Here is a 21,196-nt window from a genome sequence, read left to right as displayed (position 1 = left end):
TTTTTGCAAAACGTGCACAGATAACAAGCATAATTTGTGAATATATTATTTTGGAGATTGAGAAAAGGCAGAGAAATTAGCCAAACAGAGACAAAGTTGGAGAAAATAAGAACATTTTGGCAGAACAGAGGCAAAGATTCATTGGGCCTCATTTACAAGAATCTGACACATCGGCTCCAATGCGTCAGATTTTTTGCGCTGCTCTGTGACCCCCTAATGATGCATGGATAGGGGCAGCTCCTTTGCAATGGGAAAGGAGCGTCACCCCACTGGCTGAGCCAGCAGCTGAAAAATAAAATTACATTTTACTAGTGTTTCATTTTTCATCTCCTGGGTCAGCCAGCATGTGCAGGGAGGGGCCTGGAGGGAGAGGGGGAAGGAGGGGTAGAGTGGACTAGGTGCCCATGACAGTTTGGCTGGTCATCTTAGGCCTGGCCAAACTGACATGTGCACTTAGATTTCTCCAACCTGGCTGTGTTGCACAGGTGGGTGGGTTGAAGAAACTGCACAGACCCCAGTTCACTGTCTGAGTCATTGACCAAGCTGCTCAGACACATAGCATGAGAGCAGCACCAGGATAGCATGGGGAGGCTGTGCTGCTGTCCCAGGGACTGCTGGGACACCAGGACAGCAGAGGAGCGAGGCATCAGGCAGCGCTGGAACAGTAAGTTTTAAAAAAATATTATTTTATTCCCCATTCTTTCCACCTGCCCCTCCCCTTGGGATTTGCGGGAACAGCCTCCCGGCCACGCATGCGCTGTATTAACAACACAGAGCTCCATGGCATAGGTTTTCACAGAAATCTGACACAACTGTGGCTCTAACTGGACTAGCTGGACTAGCATAAAAAAATATTACAGTACTCCAGCAATGCGAGGCGGCCTCCATAGACAAAAGCCCTGCGTCACTTTTACCACCTTTACTGGTAAATTTCTGACACAGTGAAGGCTCAGAATGACACAGTGAAATGTAAATTTCACTGCTTCATTTCTGAGTGTCTTTGTGCCTGGGAATACTTACCTTGCATATCATTGCCGGTAGCTGGCGCCCATGAGTGAAAAGTGACGCTAGCATCACTTGGTAGATTTGGAGTTGTTTTAGTGCCAGGATTTCCATCATGTTTGTGACAGAGTAACCCCCTCTGCCAAACTCTAAATCGGACCCTAAATGATTTCAGAGATGCACTTATTGACAAATAAGAAGCATAACAGAGCAAAAGAGAGAGCTTAGAAAAGTGATGCACGGCTTATCAGACAAGAGACAGAACTTTGCAAATGAGCTAAGGGTCTTACCAAAAGAACCACATTTAATAAAAGAGTGACTCAGCTACGTAAGAGAGTGGCATGCCCTGGCAATGACTGGTAAATATGAACTTGTCTTAAAACAGTCAGAGCCTGGTAAAAGAGAGAATTTGGCCCAGTAAAAGTGGAGCTTGCAAATAAGAGGGGACCTGAAAAGTGAGGTTTAAAAAGCAAGCTTACCCTATCTGAAGAGAATCAAAGCATTACAGACTGAGCTAGAGCATGGTATACAGTGACAGAGCTTGGCAAAAGAGAGAGTTTGGCATCCAGAGATAGGATTTGATATCTGGGAAAAGAGAAATTAAGAATGGCAAGCAAAATAGAGAGCCACATTGTGGCTCTAAAACTTAAGAAAATATGGAGTGTAAGAGAGAGCTAGGAAAGTGAGACTGAGCCTAACAAAACAGAAATATTTATTGAAACATGAGAGAAAAGTTCCCACAATAGAGAGCTGATTAAAAAAAGAAATAGAATTTTCACAATACATTCTATAAAGAATGATCTTGGTAAAGAAGAGGGGACTTTAAACAAAAGAAAATTCTGAAACTGTGGGCTTACTACCACTAAAATCACTATCTGTTCCTTCAGATGTTTCTAAACAACTGCCTCTAGTTTGTATCGCTTGTACACTGATCTAATGATTTTAACTGTTCCTCTATTCCTGTCCCAAACATATGATGTAACCCTCAGTTTCACTGGTTATGACATCTTGGTTATGTTATATATGTTGTTAAATAAATAAACAAATAAATGAACAAACAGAGAAATACATAAACTAAAAGGAAACTAAAAGGAAAATGCACTTAGATGTGATTTGTTCAAGATTAAATTTGAATTTTACTAGACAGTGGACCATGGCAACTACTCCCAGGATTGCCCAAGAGGTGGACTGCCTTGGATGGAAAAATCCTACCAGCAAGAGACTGACTTTAGTGTGAATATCTTAACAGAAGACATAGAAGCCTGCTGAGACCAGGAGCCAACAAACTCAAGCTCAGCCGAACCTACATTCTCCTTAGAATGCAGGCCCCAAAGCCTGTGTGCTTTGGTTGCCAGATGAATAATAATTGATCTCCGATGCACCGTGTGTGAACCTAGATACAGCACCCTTCATGTTTCCCCAATGCAGCAGCACCTTTTCACCTCGTGAGGACTATGCAATGCCCTTAGCATGCTGCTCTTTTTCTGTGATTCAGATTGTGCTAGCTACACGTGTCAGCACCTTGCATTTGCCATTCGACTTCACCACTTCTTCACTTACACTCTAGAATATCAGGTAGAACCATTACAGTATGCTAGTGCCATACTTACTCATCAGCGGAATACAACAAATAGAAGGCTATGAGTTGCCGCAAGTGTTAGTGGTCACTGTCTGTAGGGACCCAGTGGCTCAGCAGTGTAAACCACACAGAAACTTCATCTTAGTTAATGTGGAGTAGGGCATATTTTCCCATGTGGTTATGTGGATTATGTATTGGTGTAGCAGGTCCACGAAGAGTTTCTTGGTATGTTTGAATTTATGTTGGCTGTTGGGGTTGGCACAGGTTTTATTTTCTACTTTCTGTGCCATTTGGGATTAACCTGCACAGCAGTCATATGATATCGAGGAGGTGCTGATTTAGTCCAAGATTCAACTTACACATGCTTGTCAATTAAATATTTGCTTATATGGAAAGGGCATGAGTCATCGTTACCTTAGAGCATGGGTAATGGTTTCTTGAGGTAAGTATCACTAAAACTGCTAAATTTCTACGGTTTTGTGTGTGTAAAATCTGAGTTTAACTGTAACATCCCTGTAACTTTTGTTTTTTTGTGAATTTCTACATTTTTTTAATTCTATTCCCTAACTATAACGTCCCTGAAATCTTTTTTTTCTGTGAATTTCTGTTTTTTTTAATGTAAAGTAATATTTAATTCCCATATGTTAATCCAACCGCCGCAGCGCATGACTACAGGTGGTTGGCCACACATGCCAGGCCCTACAGCCAACTCCCCGCATGAAGCCAACCCCACGCTGCGCATGGCCTAGTGGCCTTGCACACTGAGGGGATAGCCACAGAGCTTGGTCTGCGGCCAGGCCCTGCAGCCAAACACACCTATGCAGCCAACCTCAGGATGTGGCTCTGTGAGTGGGTGTATGGGTGTGTGTAATTGGGTGTGTGTGGCTATGTAGGTGGGTTAGTGAGTGTATCAGTGGGTGTGTAAATGTGTGTATAAGTGCTGTGTGGGACTGTGAGTGGGTTTGGGAGTGGTTTTTTGGGTGTATAAGTGGGTGTGAGAGTGAGCGTGTGAGTAGGTGTGTGGGTGGCTGTGTGAGTGGTTGTGTGAGTGTGAGTGGGTGAGTAAGTGGCTGCATGGGTGTGTGAGTGGCTGTTTGAGTGTGTGAGTAGGTGTGTGAGTGGCTGTATGTGTCTGGGACTGGGTATAGTAGTGGTTTGGTGGGTCTGTGAGTTGGTGTGTGAGTATGTGAATGGGTGTGTGAGTGGCTGTGTGGGTTTGTAAGTGTGTGTGTGAGTGGCTGTGTGGGTCTGTGACTGGGTATGGTAGTGGTTTTGTGGGTCTGTGAGTGTGTGAGTGGGCGTGTGAGTGGCTGTGTGGGACTGTGAATAGGTATATCTTTTTCGTTATTGGGATCTGGGTCTGCCTATCTGCCCGGGGTTCATCCATAGGAACATGGGGGCGTTGAGCCCCCTGACCTTCCCACTGTATCACAGCAATACAGTGGGACAACCTGAGACTGTGTTACCATGAACTGCCCATATCAATAGACCTCAATCTAGCTTTCTGCCAAATTTTGTCTAAATCTGTTCAGCAGTTTGGGCTGTATTTGTGTCTAAAATTCCTATGAGGAATTGCATGGGGAAAATGAATTTTAGGAACCCTCCCTTCTTCTCAGCCCCCTCTTAATGAATCAACCTGAAACTTTCCCAACAGTAGCTGAAGTGACTGGCAGACTAGTTTTTAAACGTTCGTGAAGATTGGTCAAATAGCTATTAGCAAAACAAAAACGTTTTTCCTATGAAAACTAGGTCCTAACTATAACTACTTAGTGGTGTGTGTGTGTGTGCATATATATATATATATATATATACTGGTGGTCGCCAGTGGGTAGTTGTAGTTAGGAACTAGCTTCCATACGAAAAGCGTTTTTTTACTTGCCTATATTTTTGGCAACATTTGACAAATCTTCACAAAATTTCCCCCAAACAATGTGCCCACAAATCCTGTGGTGCATGAGAAATTTCAGGGTGATCCGTCAAGTGGGGGTCGAGAAAAAGGGGGGTCATAAAAGTGCATTTCCAGGTTAATTTCCACAAGAGTTCTGAGTGCGACTACAGCCCGAGTCACTAGACAGAATTACACTACATTTGGCAGAAAGGCAGCTTTCGGTACACAGAGTACACTTTTTTATTTTGTATAAATGCGTTCAGTATTTTAAGAGAAATTAAAAGAAAATGTGTATATCTAGAGGCGCAAAGGCTTCGTAAATCCTCCCGATCGCAAAGTGTTGGCAGCCATTTTGAGACTCGGCTTCAGCAGGGTCAGACTGTTACCCTACCCACCTAGTCTTGGTGCAGGGATCCCAGAGGACCCCCAAGCTAAAAATCACTTCTAAAAAAACACAGCGAAAATCACGAATATTTCCAAATTTCACCATGATTTTTTTTTTAAAGTCAGCACAGTCTCCCATGCTAGCTTTTTTATTTTTGCCTCTCGGTGGGCCAGGTCCTGGGGCATAGTATTTTCTGGAGGGGGGTGCACGGGCCCTCTTCTAGGGTTTACTGAAGCCCCGGGGACCACCACTTCCCTGGGGCTTTGCATATAAAGTATGCGGGGCATGCTACCCCCGCATCCCAGTGACCGCCACCTCCCCGGGGCAATCAATAAGGTAAATGGGACGGTCACACAGCACCCCCATGTCCCAGGGACCACCACCTCTCCAAAGTAATGATTGTAATGTATGGGGGCATGTGCCCCATGCCCTGGGGAGTGTCCCCTCCCCAGGCCAATCAATAGAGCAAATGGGGGCCCTCGCAGCCCTCCCTTGCTCCAGGGACCAGCCCCTCCCCAGGGCTCAAGTAAATTAATAAAGGGGGTTCGTCACTGACTCCCAGCCCTGGGGACCACTACCTCCTAGGGGCTAAAATGAAACATTGGAGGGAGACAGCATGGTCTCCTGAGTGGAGTCATAACTGGCCCTGGAGACCATCGCCCCCTGGGTCGGCTCTTGCTATCTTCTGAGGTGCCCACCCTTTGAAGATAGCTGTTTGTTTTTGCTTGGTGGAGCTGACAACTCTCACCAAGCATAAGCAAACATAACTCCACTTTCAGCAAGGGGGAGCTATCAAACAGCTCCCACCTGCTGAAAAAGGAGTTTTCATCTCTTTCCTGCACACAAATATGCATGCAGGGAAAGAGATGAAAACATTGCTCCTGCAAGCAGGGAGTGGCTATTTAAAGCACCTCCCTGCTTGCTGGAGCAATGCAGGATCCTGCAGGAGATGTGAGCTGGCTGAGACCGCAGGGGCCTTAAAGCTCTCCCCACGGACCCTCAAAATATATATTTTTTTAAAGTGATTTTTCAAGGGGGAACTGCAGATCTGCAGTTCCACCTTGAAAATTATTTGATGAAGATGTTCCGCTAGAGGAACAATCACATTGGCAAAGTTACAGACACACAAAGTCACTGGAGACATTTGCTTGACATCCTTTACACTTGTAGTGTAGAAGATGCACTATACATTTATCCAACAACGTAGCATTTACTAATTAGCCAGTAGAAAGTCCTCCAGTTGGAAAGACATTTGCCCAAAATGACGTTGGGTTGGGTGATTATCGGGATTGGCCGCAGGCCATGGCACCCGGCCAGGCCCTGCAGCTAAACCCGACAGTACATGGCCGAAGGCTGTGCGTGGCGGTAGCTGAATTAACGTATAGTAACTACAATTACTTTACATTTTTTTTAAAATAGAAATTGACTGAAAAAACAAAGGTTATAGGGACATTATAGTTAGGAAATAGAATTTAAAAAACATTCAAAATCACTTAAAAAAAACAAAGGTTACAAGGACATTATAATTAAGCTCACATTTTAAACATACAAAATCATGGCAATTTACTTGTTAAAGTTAGTTAGAGTTAGCTCAAGTAACTATAACTCGTACCCTCACCATGCGCTGCTAATTACCCCGTAAATGACAGCATTCATGACATTTTGATAACATCATTGATAAAATCAATGTAATATTTGCAGTAAAATGTTTCACAAGAAACTATGCATGAAGGGGCGTGAGCTATAGTTACCTTAGTGCATGTTATAGTCACTTGAGATAACCCTAACTATAACAAGTAGATTTATTTGGTTTTGTGCGTTTAAAATGTGAGCCTAACTATATATATAAACAGATAGATAGATAGATAGATAGATAGATAGATAGATAGATAGATAGATAGATAGATAGATAGATAGATCAACCAGGTAAGTATATGTCGAGTTGAGGAATTAACTAGTAAGTCTATACATACCTTCACTATCCTGTCTATGATATTTTTAAACTCGATGTTCTGCAGCCGCATTTTTCGGCAGCTATGCCTTTGCTCGTTTGGGCCCCATATCTTTCTATTCTTCACAAGTTCTACAGACAGACCCTACTTGAGACTGACAGCCATTGGTTGGAGCCTGAAGGGGTGGACATCAGCAATGCCCCCTCGGTTCTGGATTACGCCTCCATTACTCCTGCTTGAAGATGTCAGGGCTCAGAGAGCTGAGCAGAAGGCTTCAGACAGCCCAGCTTGGCTTTTGATTTCCCCCTGCTCTTCTTTTATCTGGGGAACTTTTAAAAGATTTATGTGTAGCGTGAAGTGAAAGGGAATGCGAAAGCAGGACCCTGCAGCTTGGAGCACAGCGCAGACTCTCGTGGACACGGGGTGAGCATGGGCCGCCTCGTCTCTATCCTCCATACGTAAGGTGATGGGGGCTCACGTGCTGTGCCTCCCCGGGGATCCCTGCTCTGCGCCCAGGTATCATGCAGCCCTGCGTGATGCACAGAAGTGATGGGCAGGTACAGTCAAGCCCACGTAGTTTGAATCCACCCGAGTCCATTGGATCACCTGCATGCCTCCAGCTTTACCTATCTCTTGCTTGTACTCTCGTGTGCCCCTCTCTTTATATAGCAGGATGCGCTGCGCCTATACATGCTACACTGAGCCACATACCCCATGAGCTAGTGCACTGCCCTCACACCTAATCCGCCCTCATGGATTCCCTCAGACTCACGCCATGACGTCGCAGCATGGGATCCTTCGGATCCAAGAAGACAGACGCAATGTCTGCCTCTCGCTTCTTTTTGTGTCATTGTCCTCTACTATCTATCTATCTATCTATCTATCTATCTATCTATCTATCTATCTATCTATCTATCTATCTATCTCGCCCTCATCTCTAACATGTCCCCTTCAACTTTTCTCTCTCCTTCCTTCTGTCTTTTATTTTCTTTCGCTCTCATTGTCTTTCGTTCTCTCTGCTCACCCTCTTCGTGCTCATAACTATCTCTCCTTATCTACTACTTCCTTCTCTGTGTTCCTCTCTCTCTCTTTCCCTATCATTCTCTCGTTCCTTAGCTCCTCTCACACACTATGCTAAACTGTCTCTTTTTCCCTCTTCCACTCTCCTTAGCTCTTCAGACTCTGCCCATCTTGTCCTTCTTATTTATTTTCTTTTTGTCGCAAAGTCTGCATTTTTTTATGTCTGTCTTCTGTATCTCACTATTCCACCCCCCCCCTCACACATGCAGCTGCTTACTTCCGTTAGGCCTCATGATCTTGCAAGTCACACCCCCAGTCCTTCGTAGGGTGACCACCTCACTTCAGGTCATTCTGGACACTTCGCAGTCCTGTAGCTTTCACTTACAAATAATTTTTTCAGATGTGTTGGTTTACTTAAGCCAATGGAGGTGAAACAAGGCTACAACACCCAAAATGCATTAGATTCTCACAAGAAAATCCAGGACTGGAAAAAGTGCCTGTAATGACCTGGAGGGCTGTGGTCACCCTAGTCCTTTGTTCTGAACATCTTGAACATTTGCGGTGACGTCATGCATTTTGGGGAACAAACCTAAACAAAAGTTGAATAAATAAATACACACATAAATGAGATAGAAAATAAAGATTTTGCTTGTGTTGTGACTTGTCTTTGATAGTATATTTTTCTATGCACTACTGATACATTATGAACACATAGTGACGATGGTCATGTGCTCTTCTAACCCCCCTGTTCCATCTCTGAGAGGGCAGGTGAGGAGAAATTGGACAAAGACGGGTGTACATTTCCCTGTTGGCAGTAACACTAGTGTTCACTCCTTTGAGGGCTTGGGGGGTGTTAATCCCTCTTTGGGAACCAACACATTTACCTTTTTAGTGCTTTAATTAATCCTTAAAAAGGGTTTGTGGGTTGGTGGGTGTAAGTGTGTTACCATCATATCTATTGTTATTGGTTTCCTTGAATTATGCGGGAGGTGCCACATAACTCTCTGCCTGGTACCCGATGTTTCTGCTCATAGAGGTCCTGCTTTCCACCTTATGCAGTCTACTAGATAACTAACTATCCATCCAGTCCGAGTCTGGTTTTGAGACCAGAGTCGGACTGGAATAGAAAACAGGCCCGGCCGCAAAATGAAAGTGGCCCCCACTTAGTGAATTAGATAGCTAAAGAAGTGTTCATAATTGTAAATTGGGGCAGTTTTGAACTCGTAAATACACACTGTATAAGTGTTTTGCAAGATATGGAAGACTGCATGCATTTAAGCTTGCTGAAATCAATGTCCATGGTAATATCAGGGAATTCAACAGTGAAAACAGGCCCAGCAGAGCATAAAACAGGCGACCAACAACCCTGTCAGAGCAGCACATCAGGCACTGCCTGATTGTCCTATAGGCCAGTCTGACCCTCCCTGTCATCTACTGTCCACCCTCCCCTACTCTCAAAATTTTGTTTGTCTGTAGCCGTTGACATTGATTTCCCCTACCTTTTAGCTTCCCTGTATTGTCCCAGTGTTTTTTTTCAACTCCAACACTCTCCTTCACTCATGGTGGGTGCCTGTAAACAGCCGCTATCTTCTCGCCACTGAGAGCCAGATTTACTAAAGTGTCACCCAACGTAGCCCAGCAGCAAAAAAAGCTGAACTGTGTGGCATAACAGGGAGGGAGCAAGAGAGCACCATATCTACAGGGAAGTGGCACTCTCCTCCCATTTCCCTAGCACCTGCACAGAATTTTGAAGCGAAGCACACACATTTGAGCCATAGTGCAAGAGCATGTGTATGAGTCTAGCTTAGATTTTGTACTGAAAGGGTACCCTTGCAGTACCAAATACTATTCCTAAACAACTTTTAAAACGTAACATTTTTAAATGCAGAGCCATTGGAATTCTGTGACTATGCAGCTGCGGCAATTATTGCATCATTATTGATTTGTGACATTTGCCACAAAATGCATCATCTGCTGCATAATCTGCAAATTTTAACAAAAAAATACTTTCTAGCTCAGACAGTTCAAAATGTATCTAAAAATGCAGCAAAGAGTGTTTCCACGCAGTGGAAGGCCCTTTGCAAAGTTTAACTGGTCACCATTCTGTTGCTTATTGCTATATTTGGGTGTTAAATTGGTACTAATGAGATGCAACCAATGCACAGGCAGTGTTAACAAGTGTATAAATAACAAAACAACTCATTAATCCTATGACAAAATAGTAATAGCATTACGCCGCATAAGTAGCCTTTTCTTGCTGCATAATTTACTCAAGACTGCCCCATAATTTGGCCTTCCCCTGCCACATAATTCCAGTGGCCCAGAGTGTATATAGGGTAGCATATAGACAAAGGCAGAAAATAAAGGAGAAATTAAAGCATTTCTCCTTTTAATGCCTGCATTCATGTGGTGTTAATTTTTGATGCCAAACCCTGACTACTATTGTTAACAGATGAGGCTTTGCAGCAAAATCGATGGGGTAGTTCCATTGAAACACCCATTTTGACCCATGGAACCCCCTCCTTTAGGGCTGGACTAGGAACCCAAAGCAGCCCTGACAGATTTTGCCAGACCTGCCCCAATAGGGTACATAGCGAGCGAGCCTGACCACTACAATGGGATTTAGAGGGGTTCTACCGCCAATAAAATCTGAAAAAACAATGGCAAAAACAATGCATTCTACGAACATTGTTCATTTTGTATTAAATTGTATTCGTTTTTAAAGCATAGTAAACAATGACCTTACAGACCACCAGGATACAGCAATCTTTATTGGGGCTCGTCAATGATTCCCTCACCATCATCCTCTAACAGAACCTCTCATCTCTCTATAGCCTTTCTCTCACATGTATTTCATTTGTTTTATAGTGCCTCTCTTGTGTAATTGTGTAAATCAGTGTATAGAAAATGTTGTACAAGGCAAAGGGGACTCCAAGGTGTAGGATTCACATGCCATCCATAGTGGTAGACATTTTTTAAGAGTGCTTGGTCTGAGAAAGTGTAAACTCTAGATTCAGAATGTAACACAGTGGTTAGTGTTGACTTTACTAATAACAATTTATTTCTACCTGAGCAAACCATTTTTAGCAAAATTAGGATAATCAAAAACTTGGCAAAGGCATAACTTTCTAACCTGTACCAAGCAGTTTGCATGCAGCTCCTTGATGGCAGTTCACTGTGATAGATTGTGATGGCAAATTATGAACTGCACAGTAAGAAAAGGATCTCTATGACAAAAGCAGAATCCCATTGAGCTATGCACATAAAACTCTGTTCTGTAATCTGCATAGTTCATGTTATTAGCAGCAGGCATATTAACACTATGCGCTACCTTAGATGAGCCAAAACTGCCACCAGACAAAACTCAGATCTCTCTCCTGCAGGTACATTAATCACCAGAGTTATCTTGGCACATTTATTGTTGCCTGAAAACTGTTGGATTTACAAGGAAATCTGCATTGTTTTTTTAAACTGCTGCACTGCTACAAAAACGCCCCCCCCCTCCATAACAAAAGCACTCCCCACCCTTCCAGCCTCAAGGGAAAAGCCTGATTACTGGTATAGTAAGTTCAGCCTCTGCACCCGTGACATAAAGTAACTCTAAGTGACTTCATGCTGGTTTGTATTACTTTTAGACTACAGAGCAAAACAAGTTTTGCACTGGAAACTAGGGGCCTAATTTATGAGGACCTAGCAGCACACTGCACCACTGGAGTGTCATTTTTTTATGCTCTGGTGACGCAGTTTTCCGCCCATATTTAACGACCTTGTAAATATGGGCCCCTTTCACGCATAGCACTTTGTGAAAGTGGCATTCCATGAGTGTTGCTTGGGGTGTTCCCACCCAACACCCATGGAACCCAAAGGAATCTGATGCATGCCCAGATTTACAAGTCTGGGAATGTGTCAGATTCCTACTCCACCTCAGGGGTGGCATAAGAATGACGCAAAGGGAAGAAATATCTTTATTTCTCCCTGTTTTTTCCTCTTTCTATGTGTGCTGCACACTTCGTCTCACTTTTGTGATGTAAACCCAGTGCAAAATGTTAGTAAAACTGGCCCTCAAGGTTTACTGATGCTCTTCCGGACCGTTCCTTAACTTTTCTTCCACTTCCCCATGACAGTGCACTCAATATAAGTCCAAAAATACCAAAATACTGAATTTTTCGCCCTTTTGTGGTATCTCAGTGTCATATTTTCAGGCAAACGCCCTGAAAATCCACTGTGCTCAATATATTGAATTCCTTTTTGACCCAGCACTTCCCTTGTCGGAATACGTGACGATGCCAGCAGATGTTCAGGCCAGAGGTGTCACTCCAAGGGTGCCTACAGGCAGGTATTTGTTGTGACATCACGGATGAAGCCTCCTATGTGTGAGGTGCTCAAATACTGGAAAATTTTAGAGCTTGACATGCTTCAACGCTGAGACATGTTCTTCATTTTTTAATCATTTGCCCACTTATAAAATGCCCCTTCCACAATTACAAACCCCTGCTCTTCCGGTAGTGTAGATCAACAATTCTCACATGAGCCGAATCTGAAAACTCCTAACGCCATTTCCCTTGATATGTTGTCAGTCGGGCTTACGGCCTCCGCTTGCCAAGCGCTGCTTGTCGAATCATTCAAAGCCTAGAGAGTAGATTGTTTCCCAACTTTGAAAAATCTAACTTTCTCATCGACCTGAAATGCGAGAGTTCAGCTTGATCCATACTCTTCGGAGCCAGGTCTGGAGGCATTGCTTCGCCCTCTCGACACAAGGCAGGCACCCCAGGGACACCCAGCAGAGTAACTAACATGTGGTGCTGCGGACTTAGTGAGATACAGCTTCATATCAATATTTATGGAAGAGTCTCAGATTTTCTGTGTTTCTGGTAAATAATTTAATATTCTGATATTTTGATGTATTTTTGATAGCCATGGAATTTGAGCTGGCAAAATAGGACCACAAAGCATATTGATTTTTGTTTAACTATGAGAAACAAGATCAGATCCTGGACACTCCTGTAGCATTTTTTCATTATCGTATTGAGTTTCAAAGTATCTTAACATTTTATTTTTTTCAGATCCGCTCAGTCCCTTGGCCATTGAAAGTGACACATTAGAACGGTCCTTCTTTGTTCGTATGAAATCCACCCTGACCAAGCGGGGACTCCATGTGAAGACTTCAGGTTACAAGGTGAGTGAATGACTTAGAGAGCACTGAGATCCAGGGCTCTTGGTTATGGGCCGGCTAGTCTGAATGACTCTGTATGCAGACTGTTAGTTCCAAGGCTTTCATTAGCAAGAACGATGTCCAAGTCACTGACATAAGGAGGGTGAGCTGAGTGACACCTACACATGAAGAGTCGGGTCTAGGGGAGAAATATGTGTGTGTGTAGGGGAATCATGTCTGTGCTTGTTATGTTCGATTCTGACCAGGGATGGACTGGGAACCCAAAGCAACCCTGGCAATTTTGTCAGAGCAGCCCATGGGTCGGGGGAGCGAAGGGGGAGATTGGAAGGACAAAGCACTGCTGCTTTTGTTCCCTTGTTACTGGGAGCCGATATTGCAGCACTGTTGCATAACTATCCCCCAGTACCAAAACCAGCCTGCACTACTGAAAAAAGTCCCCCACCCTTCCACCCACCTGGAAAATACCCAATGCCTGCTAGATCCAGTCCGGCCATGGTTCTGATCTCTACAAAGCTCTGATGGAAGTGATATATCCTGGGGCATATTGTTTCTGCTATGGATGCAGGGGCTTGGGTTAGATGGCAAGAGCAACAGGAGTTCCGGCTGCAATGAATAAGATCTGCAGTGCCCATAGTACGGGAAGGGTGCAGTGCCCTTGACTGCACCCTGAACTGGGTACGCTGGCGCAGACCGCGTCAGTGTGCCTTATAACAATGAATGGACTGATCCCATTAAAGACACAGCCCTGCAGAGGTTGTATACTGATTAGACGATATAGTGGCAGGTGATTTACTAACATAAAACTGTCAATGGCCTTAATCAGGTGCTAGAACAGAAAGAAATCTGACTTCACCAGATGGATTTAGGACTTAGACAAGATTGTCTTTTCACAAAGATCTTGTAGTTGGCTATGATTTACGTCAATCAAGAAGTGACAGCAAATACCCATAAAATTGTCACCTTCTTAAAAGAGTTGGTGATTTAGAGCTTCGGTCTTCTCCATCTCCAACCTTGCTTCTCAACTGGATGGCCTGTGCTAAGGAGACTTCTAAACCTAGCTTCTGCTAATCAATACAAATTTATGATTATATTTATTCAAGTAAACATGCATTTCTTCTTCTCATACTTGGACGTTTGCAAGTTAGTTGCAGATTTCAACCTTTATATGTTTACCAGTCCTGAGAGTTTTAGTAGAGGCATCGCAGCCCTACTAATAGTGAGTCAGTCCCCTCGGGCTATAGAGTGTTATGGTGTGACTGGTTATGGGTACAGTGAGGGATAGTGCTCGTAAGGTAAAAGGGCCATGAACTGTGGGTCTCTCTTCTTCCCTACCCTTGTTTGGCACTGAGCATTTAAGAGTCAAATGTAAGCTTTCCCCTATCCTATCTTCAAAGTAGCAAGGGTCACGTGATTTCGACTGGTAAGACACAGCACTTTTGACACCCACCTCTCAGAGGCAAGAAAGGCAGTCATTTCTGCTTGTTACTTTGATACTTACACTGACACCTATTTCATTTGGAGTGGCAGAGATCTCCTGACTTTTTTAGTATTTCTGTGCCTTTCATTAACTGGAGCACGACAGGACTCCCGATTAATTTTACTTTTTTCCCTACCCTCTTGGTCTGGAAGTAAATAATGAATAACTTACCTGTAATATAGGTAGATCACTAAGCTACATCTCTGCTTTGACTTCATTCTACTCTCCTGCACCTTAAAAGCTGGAAAACAATAAAAGTTCCATTCCAGGATTCAGAGAAGAGCAACTCGAATGGGGTCTTAGTTCTGTTATCAGAATTCTTGCCTTTAACTCCCCCTGCTGATACTGCTTCAGCTCGTATCATTTGATCAATTTTATATTCTCCACTTTAGATGAGAGCGAACACATTCAAGTGAAAAGGCAATTGTCCCAGAATAAAATCTGCCCTGTATCTCAACTCTACGATTAAAAAAGAATACGTTTCTCGAAAGAAAGAAATGAAATCAGATTATTATTATTATTATAATAATTACTATTATTATTATTATGGTTATTATTATTATTATTATTAATATTATTATTATTATTATAATAAAAGTAGTAGTAGTATTGGTATTGACTTAATAATAATTAAAACACACCAACCACAAACAATAAAAATAATAATAAAGGTAATAATAAAATTTGTTTTAACAGAGCGCTTCATACACACATCTGTTGTTTCTAAGCACTGATAAGTGATACCAGATGTTTCTATAATGCAAATCTAATAATACTATAATGAACATTAATCCCCACTTCTTTGCCGGCTTTTTTCTTCCTGAAACATACTTTGCCAGAGTATCATTTCATGGGGAGTTTTCACTCAGTGTCCGTTAGTGCACATGTGCATTTGTGTATAGCTTCTTCTAGTGTGCACTGTCTGCCTTGGATAGAGGTTTCTGTTTATAATACTCCTGTTCCAGTTATGTTAACATGTGCAGCAGAGGATATACCAACTTGCCTGTGATCAAGGATCCCTCTATGACCGGGTCATGAGCAGCACTTCAATTAAATTAAACTCAATTAGTATTTTTAAAGTGCACTACTCACCCATAGGGTCTCAAGGCACTGTGGGGTAGGTCCTCAAGGTTCAGTTGAAGAGTAAGGTCTTAAGGTCCTTCCTGAATTGAGGTAGCGATGGCAACTGCCTGAGGTGGAGAGGTAGGGTGTTACAGCATTTTGCCGCAAGGTGGGTGAAGGATCTCCCTCCAGTCGAGGACCTCATTATGGGTGGTACGGTGGCGAGTTCTTGCTGGGAGGAGTGAGAGGTCTTGCAGGGGAGTAAAAGATGATGCAGTGGTTGAGATAACTGAGTCCAGGGTTGTGAAGGGCCTTGTAAGCATGTACGAGGAGCTTAACGTTGATCCTTTTCTCGATGGGGAGCCAGTGGAGATCTCTCAGGTGTGCTGTGATATATTCTCGGCTGGGTATGTTCAGGATGAGTGTGGTGGAGGCGTCCTGGATTTGTTGTAGCTTGCTCAGGTTCTTCTTGGTGGTTTCAGCATAGAGGGCATCGCCGTAGTCAAGTCTGCTTGTGATCAGGGTATGTGTTACAGTCTTGCAGCAGTCGCTTCAGATCCTTCTGAAAATCGTCCGGAGGAGTCAGGGGGTGTGGAAACAGGTGGAGGTGATGGCGTTGACTTGGTTAGTCATGGTGAGCGCTGAGTCGAGGACGTCGCTAAGGTTATGTGCATGGTCGATAGGAGTGGGGGGGCTGCCAAGTGTGGAGGGCTACCAGGAGTCATCCAGGCTGAGGAGGAGGGTCCCAGGATGAGGATCTCGGTCTTGTCGGAGTTTAGCTTAAGGTAGCTTCCCTTCATCCAGGCGGCAACTGCTTCATCCCGTCATGGAAGTTCTACTTGGCTGTTGTGGGGTTTTCAGTCAGGAGGATGATCAGCTGGGTGTCAAAGGCGTGAGAGACGATGTTCAATCCCTAGTTTCTGATGATACGGGCGAGCGGGGTCATGTAGGCGTTGAACAATGTAGGACTCAACGAGGATCCTTGGGGTACTCTACAGCTGATCTCTATAGGTTCTGACAGGTGTGGCAGGAGTCTGACTCTCTGTTCTGCCTGTCAGGAAAGAGTGTATCCACTAAAGGGCCTTGCCGCGTATGCCTGCTGCATGGAATCTGACGCATAGGATGCCGTGGAAAACTGTGTCGAAGGCGGACGATCGGTCCAGCAGGATGAGGGCCGTTGTTTGGCCACAGTCGAGAAGAGAGCGGATGCAAGCAGAGCAGTCTTGGTGCTGCGGATGGTCCGGAATCCTGATTGGGAGATGCCCAGGATGTTGTTGCCTCAATGTGTTGGCAGAGCTGAGTGTTGATTGCATTTTCAGTGACCTTGGCTGGGAAAGGCAGCAATGAAATGAGGCAGTAATTCTTGAGATCTGTGGGGGTCGGCCGTGAGTTTCTTTAGGAGCGTGCAGATGTCGGCGTGCTTTCAGTCCTCGGGGAAGGTGGTGAAACTAGGGAGCAGTTGAAGGTCTTGCGGAGCTCAGGTGCAATTGAGGCACTGGCTTTGTTGAAGATGTGGTGGGGGCAAGGATCAGTGGGGGCTCCAGAGCGGATGCTGCTCACAATGGAGTGAGTTATGTCCATTGTGAGGGGAGGTCCAGGTGTGCAGGAACTGTGGGAGTTCAGTGCATCCGGGTTGGGGCATTGTTGGTGAGTTTGGAGACTATAGAGTGCACTATAGTGATTCAAGGAGCCCATGAGGTTGCTCGTCGTGCTGCTGATGAGCCTGTCTAAACATTCTCTTTAGATAGAAGTAGGAGGTAAGGATGGGAGAAATCTGGATGTGGCCTCAGTGCATGAAGTGGGTAACTGTTGCCTACATTGGTGGTGAGAAATCTAAAGTGACAAACGTGTTAATGAAATGACTATAAATGAGTTTGAAGCCACAAGAATATTGGATTCATGAAAGAACATTTTAACTGGATTCTGGACATGGAAACCTCCTCTGATTACCTCAGTGCAGTTTAAGGTGAGGAAACTAATATTATTTCAACAAAACACCTTAAAATCTTCAGGAAATATGCCCAGGTCGCCCTTAGATTGCACTAGGCTATTATGTGTCCTGCTCTTCGGATTACAAAACAGTGTTTAATTTACAAAAAAAATGAAACAGCTGCATCATTCCAAAGTTTTTTTCTGAGGAGCTTACTGCTAGCACTGCTGAATGTCATGGTATAACAAGGCTATCTAGTCCTGATCCCACATTGTGACTCTTATTCCAACACTCTATGCTTCTTGTCTCTTAATGCTGGATTGTTCCTTTTTATCCCTGCTCCTCCGTTTACTGCTGCTAAATTATATTTCTCTCCTTCCTTCTTTCTCCTTTTTCTAGCTTACATTGTATCAAAATCTGATGACCAAAAATATGTCCAGGTCCCCAAAAATGAGTGGTGGTGCACAATGATTGTTCGCTCTGGAACCAGCACATTTTTCACCCTCAAAAAAAGACCATTCACGCCCCAAATCCAAGAAAAAAATGGATCACCTTCTTGTATATATTGGTTTTCCTCATGAAGGAGAAACTTAGGGCCTGATTTAAATTTCGGTGGACGCGTAACTCCGTCACAACGGTGACGGATATCCTGTCCTCCAAAATATAAATCCCATTATTTCCTAAGGGATTTATATTTCAGCGGCTGGGATATCCCTCACTGTTGTGATGGAGTAACCCATCCACCAAAATTTAAATCAGGGTCTTAGTATTCGTGCCAAAGCATTTAGAAATCACCAGTGGGTTCAAGTGTTTTCCAAATATCTCAGACACAGCATAACTACAGAATATTATCTCAAACGCTCAAGATTTTCAATTCTTATTATTGGAACTGCTTAAATCCCCGGTTTTGTTTCTAGTACAACCTTCAGCACCCTTCTAAACAAAAGAATAATTTGAAAGTCAAGAAGCCTTGAGTTGAGAGACTGTGTTCTGAAATAAATTTGGAACTAACTGGGTGGTACTTGGCAGTGGCAGCAGTTTAATAGTGTACATGCGTGGGAGACAGAGGGTGAGTGCTGGGGTCCCTGGGTCCGATGCTCTTCAGTGTACTGGAGAATGTCCACAGGACAAGGTATGCCTATAGCCTGAAAAATACTTAAACCAACAGTATGCCCTCACTACATCACGTATTACATTGTTTTACAAAAATATTGTATCCACTACATAGACCTAACCATTCATCTCATAGTAGGTATCGGTAAACATACGTGAAAGTATGAACAATAATTTTAATATTACCATGACGATGTAGTAGTCGGCAGTGTAGTGGATGTGATATTATTGTAGGACGTTATTATCGACCTTGACATAGTTTCATAATCCCAGCTTTTAAAGTTTTCCAGTGTGTATATTGTGAGGGAATAACATGTCCCTTTCAAAACCTTCCAGGAGATATATTATATTGCAACATGGCAAATGTTTTAAAAGACTATTAAATGTATAAAAGAGATTGGTTTTGTGGGTACAAAAGATTATAGTTTTTGGTGAATTTCAGTGCCTTCTAGTCATTTTATGGCTTGGACCACATAGGCAAGGTTAATTTCTAGGAAGAGCATTCCAGTAAATAATTCATTCTCATCTGATTAATCTTTTTTGTATTACATTGTAATATATTACAAATGGATTTTACTGGATCAGATGAAGTATTGAGATTACTAACAAAAAGTACAATATTACTTTGATACTTTTCAACATTTGTTTCAGAGAACCTATAAAAGTGGTAATTTTAAAGTTGAATAGACTCCATGCAACGATATATTTTTCTCCCTAGTATTTACACATTTCCATGTAGTACTTTTGTGAGTCCACAGTTGTGATGCGTAACTGACTAATCATGTGGTCCATGGGTCATTAATGGTATATTCTGAGTAACTTTACCTGCCCAGCCTTCAGTATTGTCTAATTTCTGTGTTGCAGGTGATCCACGTCACAGGCTGCCTCCGCACACGTCTGCCCTCGTTCTGCCACTCCCACTCCATCCCAGGCCGTGTGATGGGACTGGTGGCGCTGGCCCACACTCTCCCTCCCTCCACCCTCAGCGAAGTGCGCATCGACTGCCACATGTTTGTGTTTCGGGTGAACATGGATCTGCAGATTGTGTATTGTGAAAGCCGGTGGGTGCCCAATCAGCAGAGATCTAGCACTGATTCGAATGTACTGTGTCCTTCTGTATCTTTTACTGTAAGGAACTTCAAATGTACGGACCCGTCCCTCTGCAAAAGGTAGCCATAAAACCATGACCTCTCTATGGTGAAGGGTCCCCACGCTGCGGGGACTATCACGACATAATGATGCACATCCTACCCCACCATTGTAACAGGCGATCACTATTGGATAGGGGCCCATAGTAAGAAAGGCTACTTATTTTGGGACATTTTCACTCTCTTCGTCAATACTTGGGAGAAAAGATTATCTTTTTTTGCTTTTTGCTAAGTGTCAGGGGCTTGACTGCATTTCTTCTTCACATTCTGATCATTTTGAGCTAGTTACATTTTTATTGGACTCTGCATATTATGCAGAAGATGGAACCTAAGTGAAAAGTGACCTGTTATTCTTTGGAGTGTACAGATGCGTTTATAAGCATAAGAGGTTTTGATGGACGTACTATTATCCACAGCAGGAAACAAAGCTACTACATGTTCAAATACCTCTAACAGCAAAAAAGATGATTATCTATACATGCCAGAAAAATGTTTTGTTTCACTGTTCATGCCCATTCCAGTTTACAGTGCAGAGTTCTCTGATGAGTAGTTATTTCAAGAGGGCACTCAGAATGTAGCAGAATCCTACATATAGTGTATCTCCTTTTGAGTTTTGATGTCTTAAATTGTTTCAGTTCCCTCTTTTCAGAACACTTAAAAAATAAGCATGCAATGTAAACATCTCTAAAGAAAAGCATTGTTTTGTTGGAAATGGGGAATTTCAGGGGCCCTGTGGTGTGAAAATATAATCCAACATTAAGATTCAGAAGAAAACTTTAAAGACAGAGGCGGTCATTCTGACCGCGGCGGGCGGCAGTAGCCGCCCGCCATGCGGTCACTGCCATTTGGCCGCTCCGCGGTCAAAAGACCGCGGAGGCCATTCTGGCTTTCCCGCTGGGCCGGCGGGCGCCCGCCAAAGGAGCGCCCGCCGGCCCAGCGGGAAAGGCCCTGCAACATAGAAGCCGGCTCCGAATGGAGCCAGCGGTGTTGCAGGGGTGCGACGGGTGCAGTTGCACCCGTCGCGATTTTCACTGTCTGCTAAGCAGACAGTGAAAATCATGCTGGGGCCCTGTTAGTATAAAGTTAGGGTAAAAACCGCCAGAAACAGGGTGGAGGGAAGGGGGTCGGATTCTCCATGGCGGCGCTGCTTGCAGCGCCGCCATGGAGATTCAGCCCAGACAGGGGAAATCCGGCGGGAAACCGCCGGATCCCCTTTTCTGACCGCGGCTTTACCGCCGCGGTCAGAATGGGCAGGGAAGCACCGCCAGCCTGTTGGCGGTGATTCCGTGGTCATCCACCCTGGCGGTCGATGACCGCCAGGGTTGGAATGACCCCCAGAATGTTTAAAATAAAATTGCTAGTTCACAAGGTGCGTGTTCGGCTGCCTACAACATTGCATGGGTTTTACATATTTTGTACATATTTCAGTGTCGGAGGTGGAAAAGACAGTATTAATAAAAAGAAGTT

The 21,196-nt window shown here is 43.8% G+C and overlaps 1 protein-coding gene across 2 annotated transcripts in view; it reads left to right on the top strand.

Moving 5' to 3' along the window:
- The window catches only part of NPAS1 (neuronal PAS domain protein 1), a 444,390-nt gene that overhangs the window by 381,854 nt on the left and 41,340 nt on the right, over nucleotides 1-21,196 (top strand). For both annotated transcript variants that reach the window (XM_069207656.1, XM_069207657.1), the window contains exons 6-7: nucleotides 12,890-13,002; nucleotides 19,446-19,642. In XM_069207656.1, coding sequence (XP_069063757.1) covers nucleotides 12,890-13,002; nucleotides 19,446-19,642 — 310 coding nt within the window. The remainder of the gene's footprint in view (nucleotides 1-12,889; nucleotides 13,003-19,445; nucleotides 19,643-21,196) is intronic.

The sequence above is a fragment of the Pleurodeles waltl genome, chromosome 9, assembly GCF_031143425.1.
Source record: "Pleurodeles waltl isolate 20211129_DDA chromosome 9, aPleWal1.hap1.20221129, whole genome shotgun sequence".
NCBI classification, from domain to species: domain Eukaryota; kingdom Metazoa; phylum Chordata; class Amphibia; order Caudata; family Salamandridae; genus Pleurodeles; species Pleurodeles waltl.
Note: the sequence above shows the minus strand (reverse complement) of the source record. Positions and strands in the feature narration are given on the sequence as shown.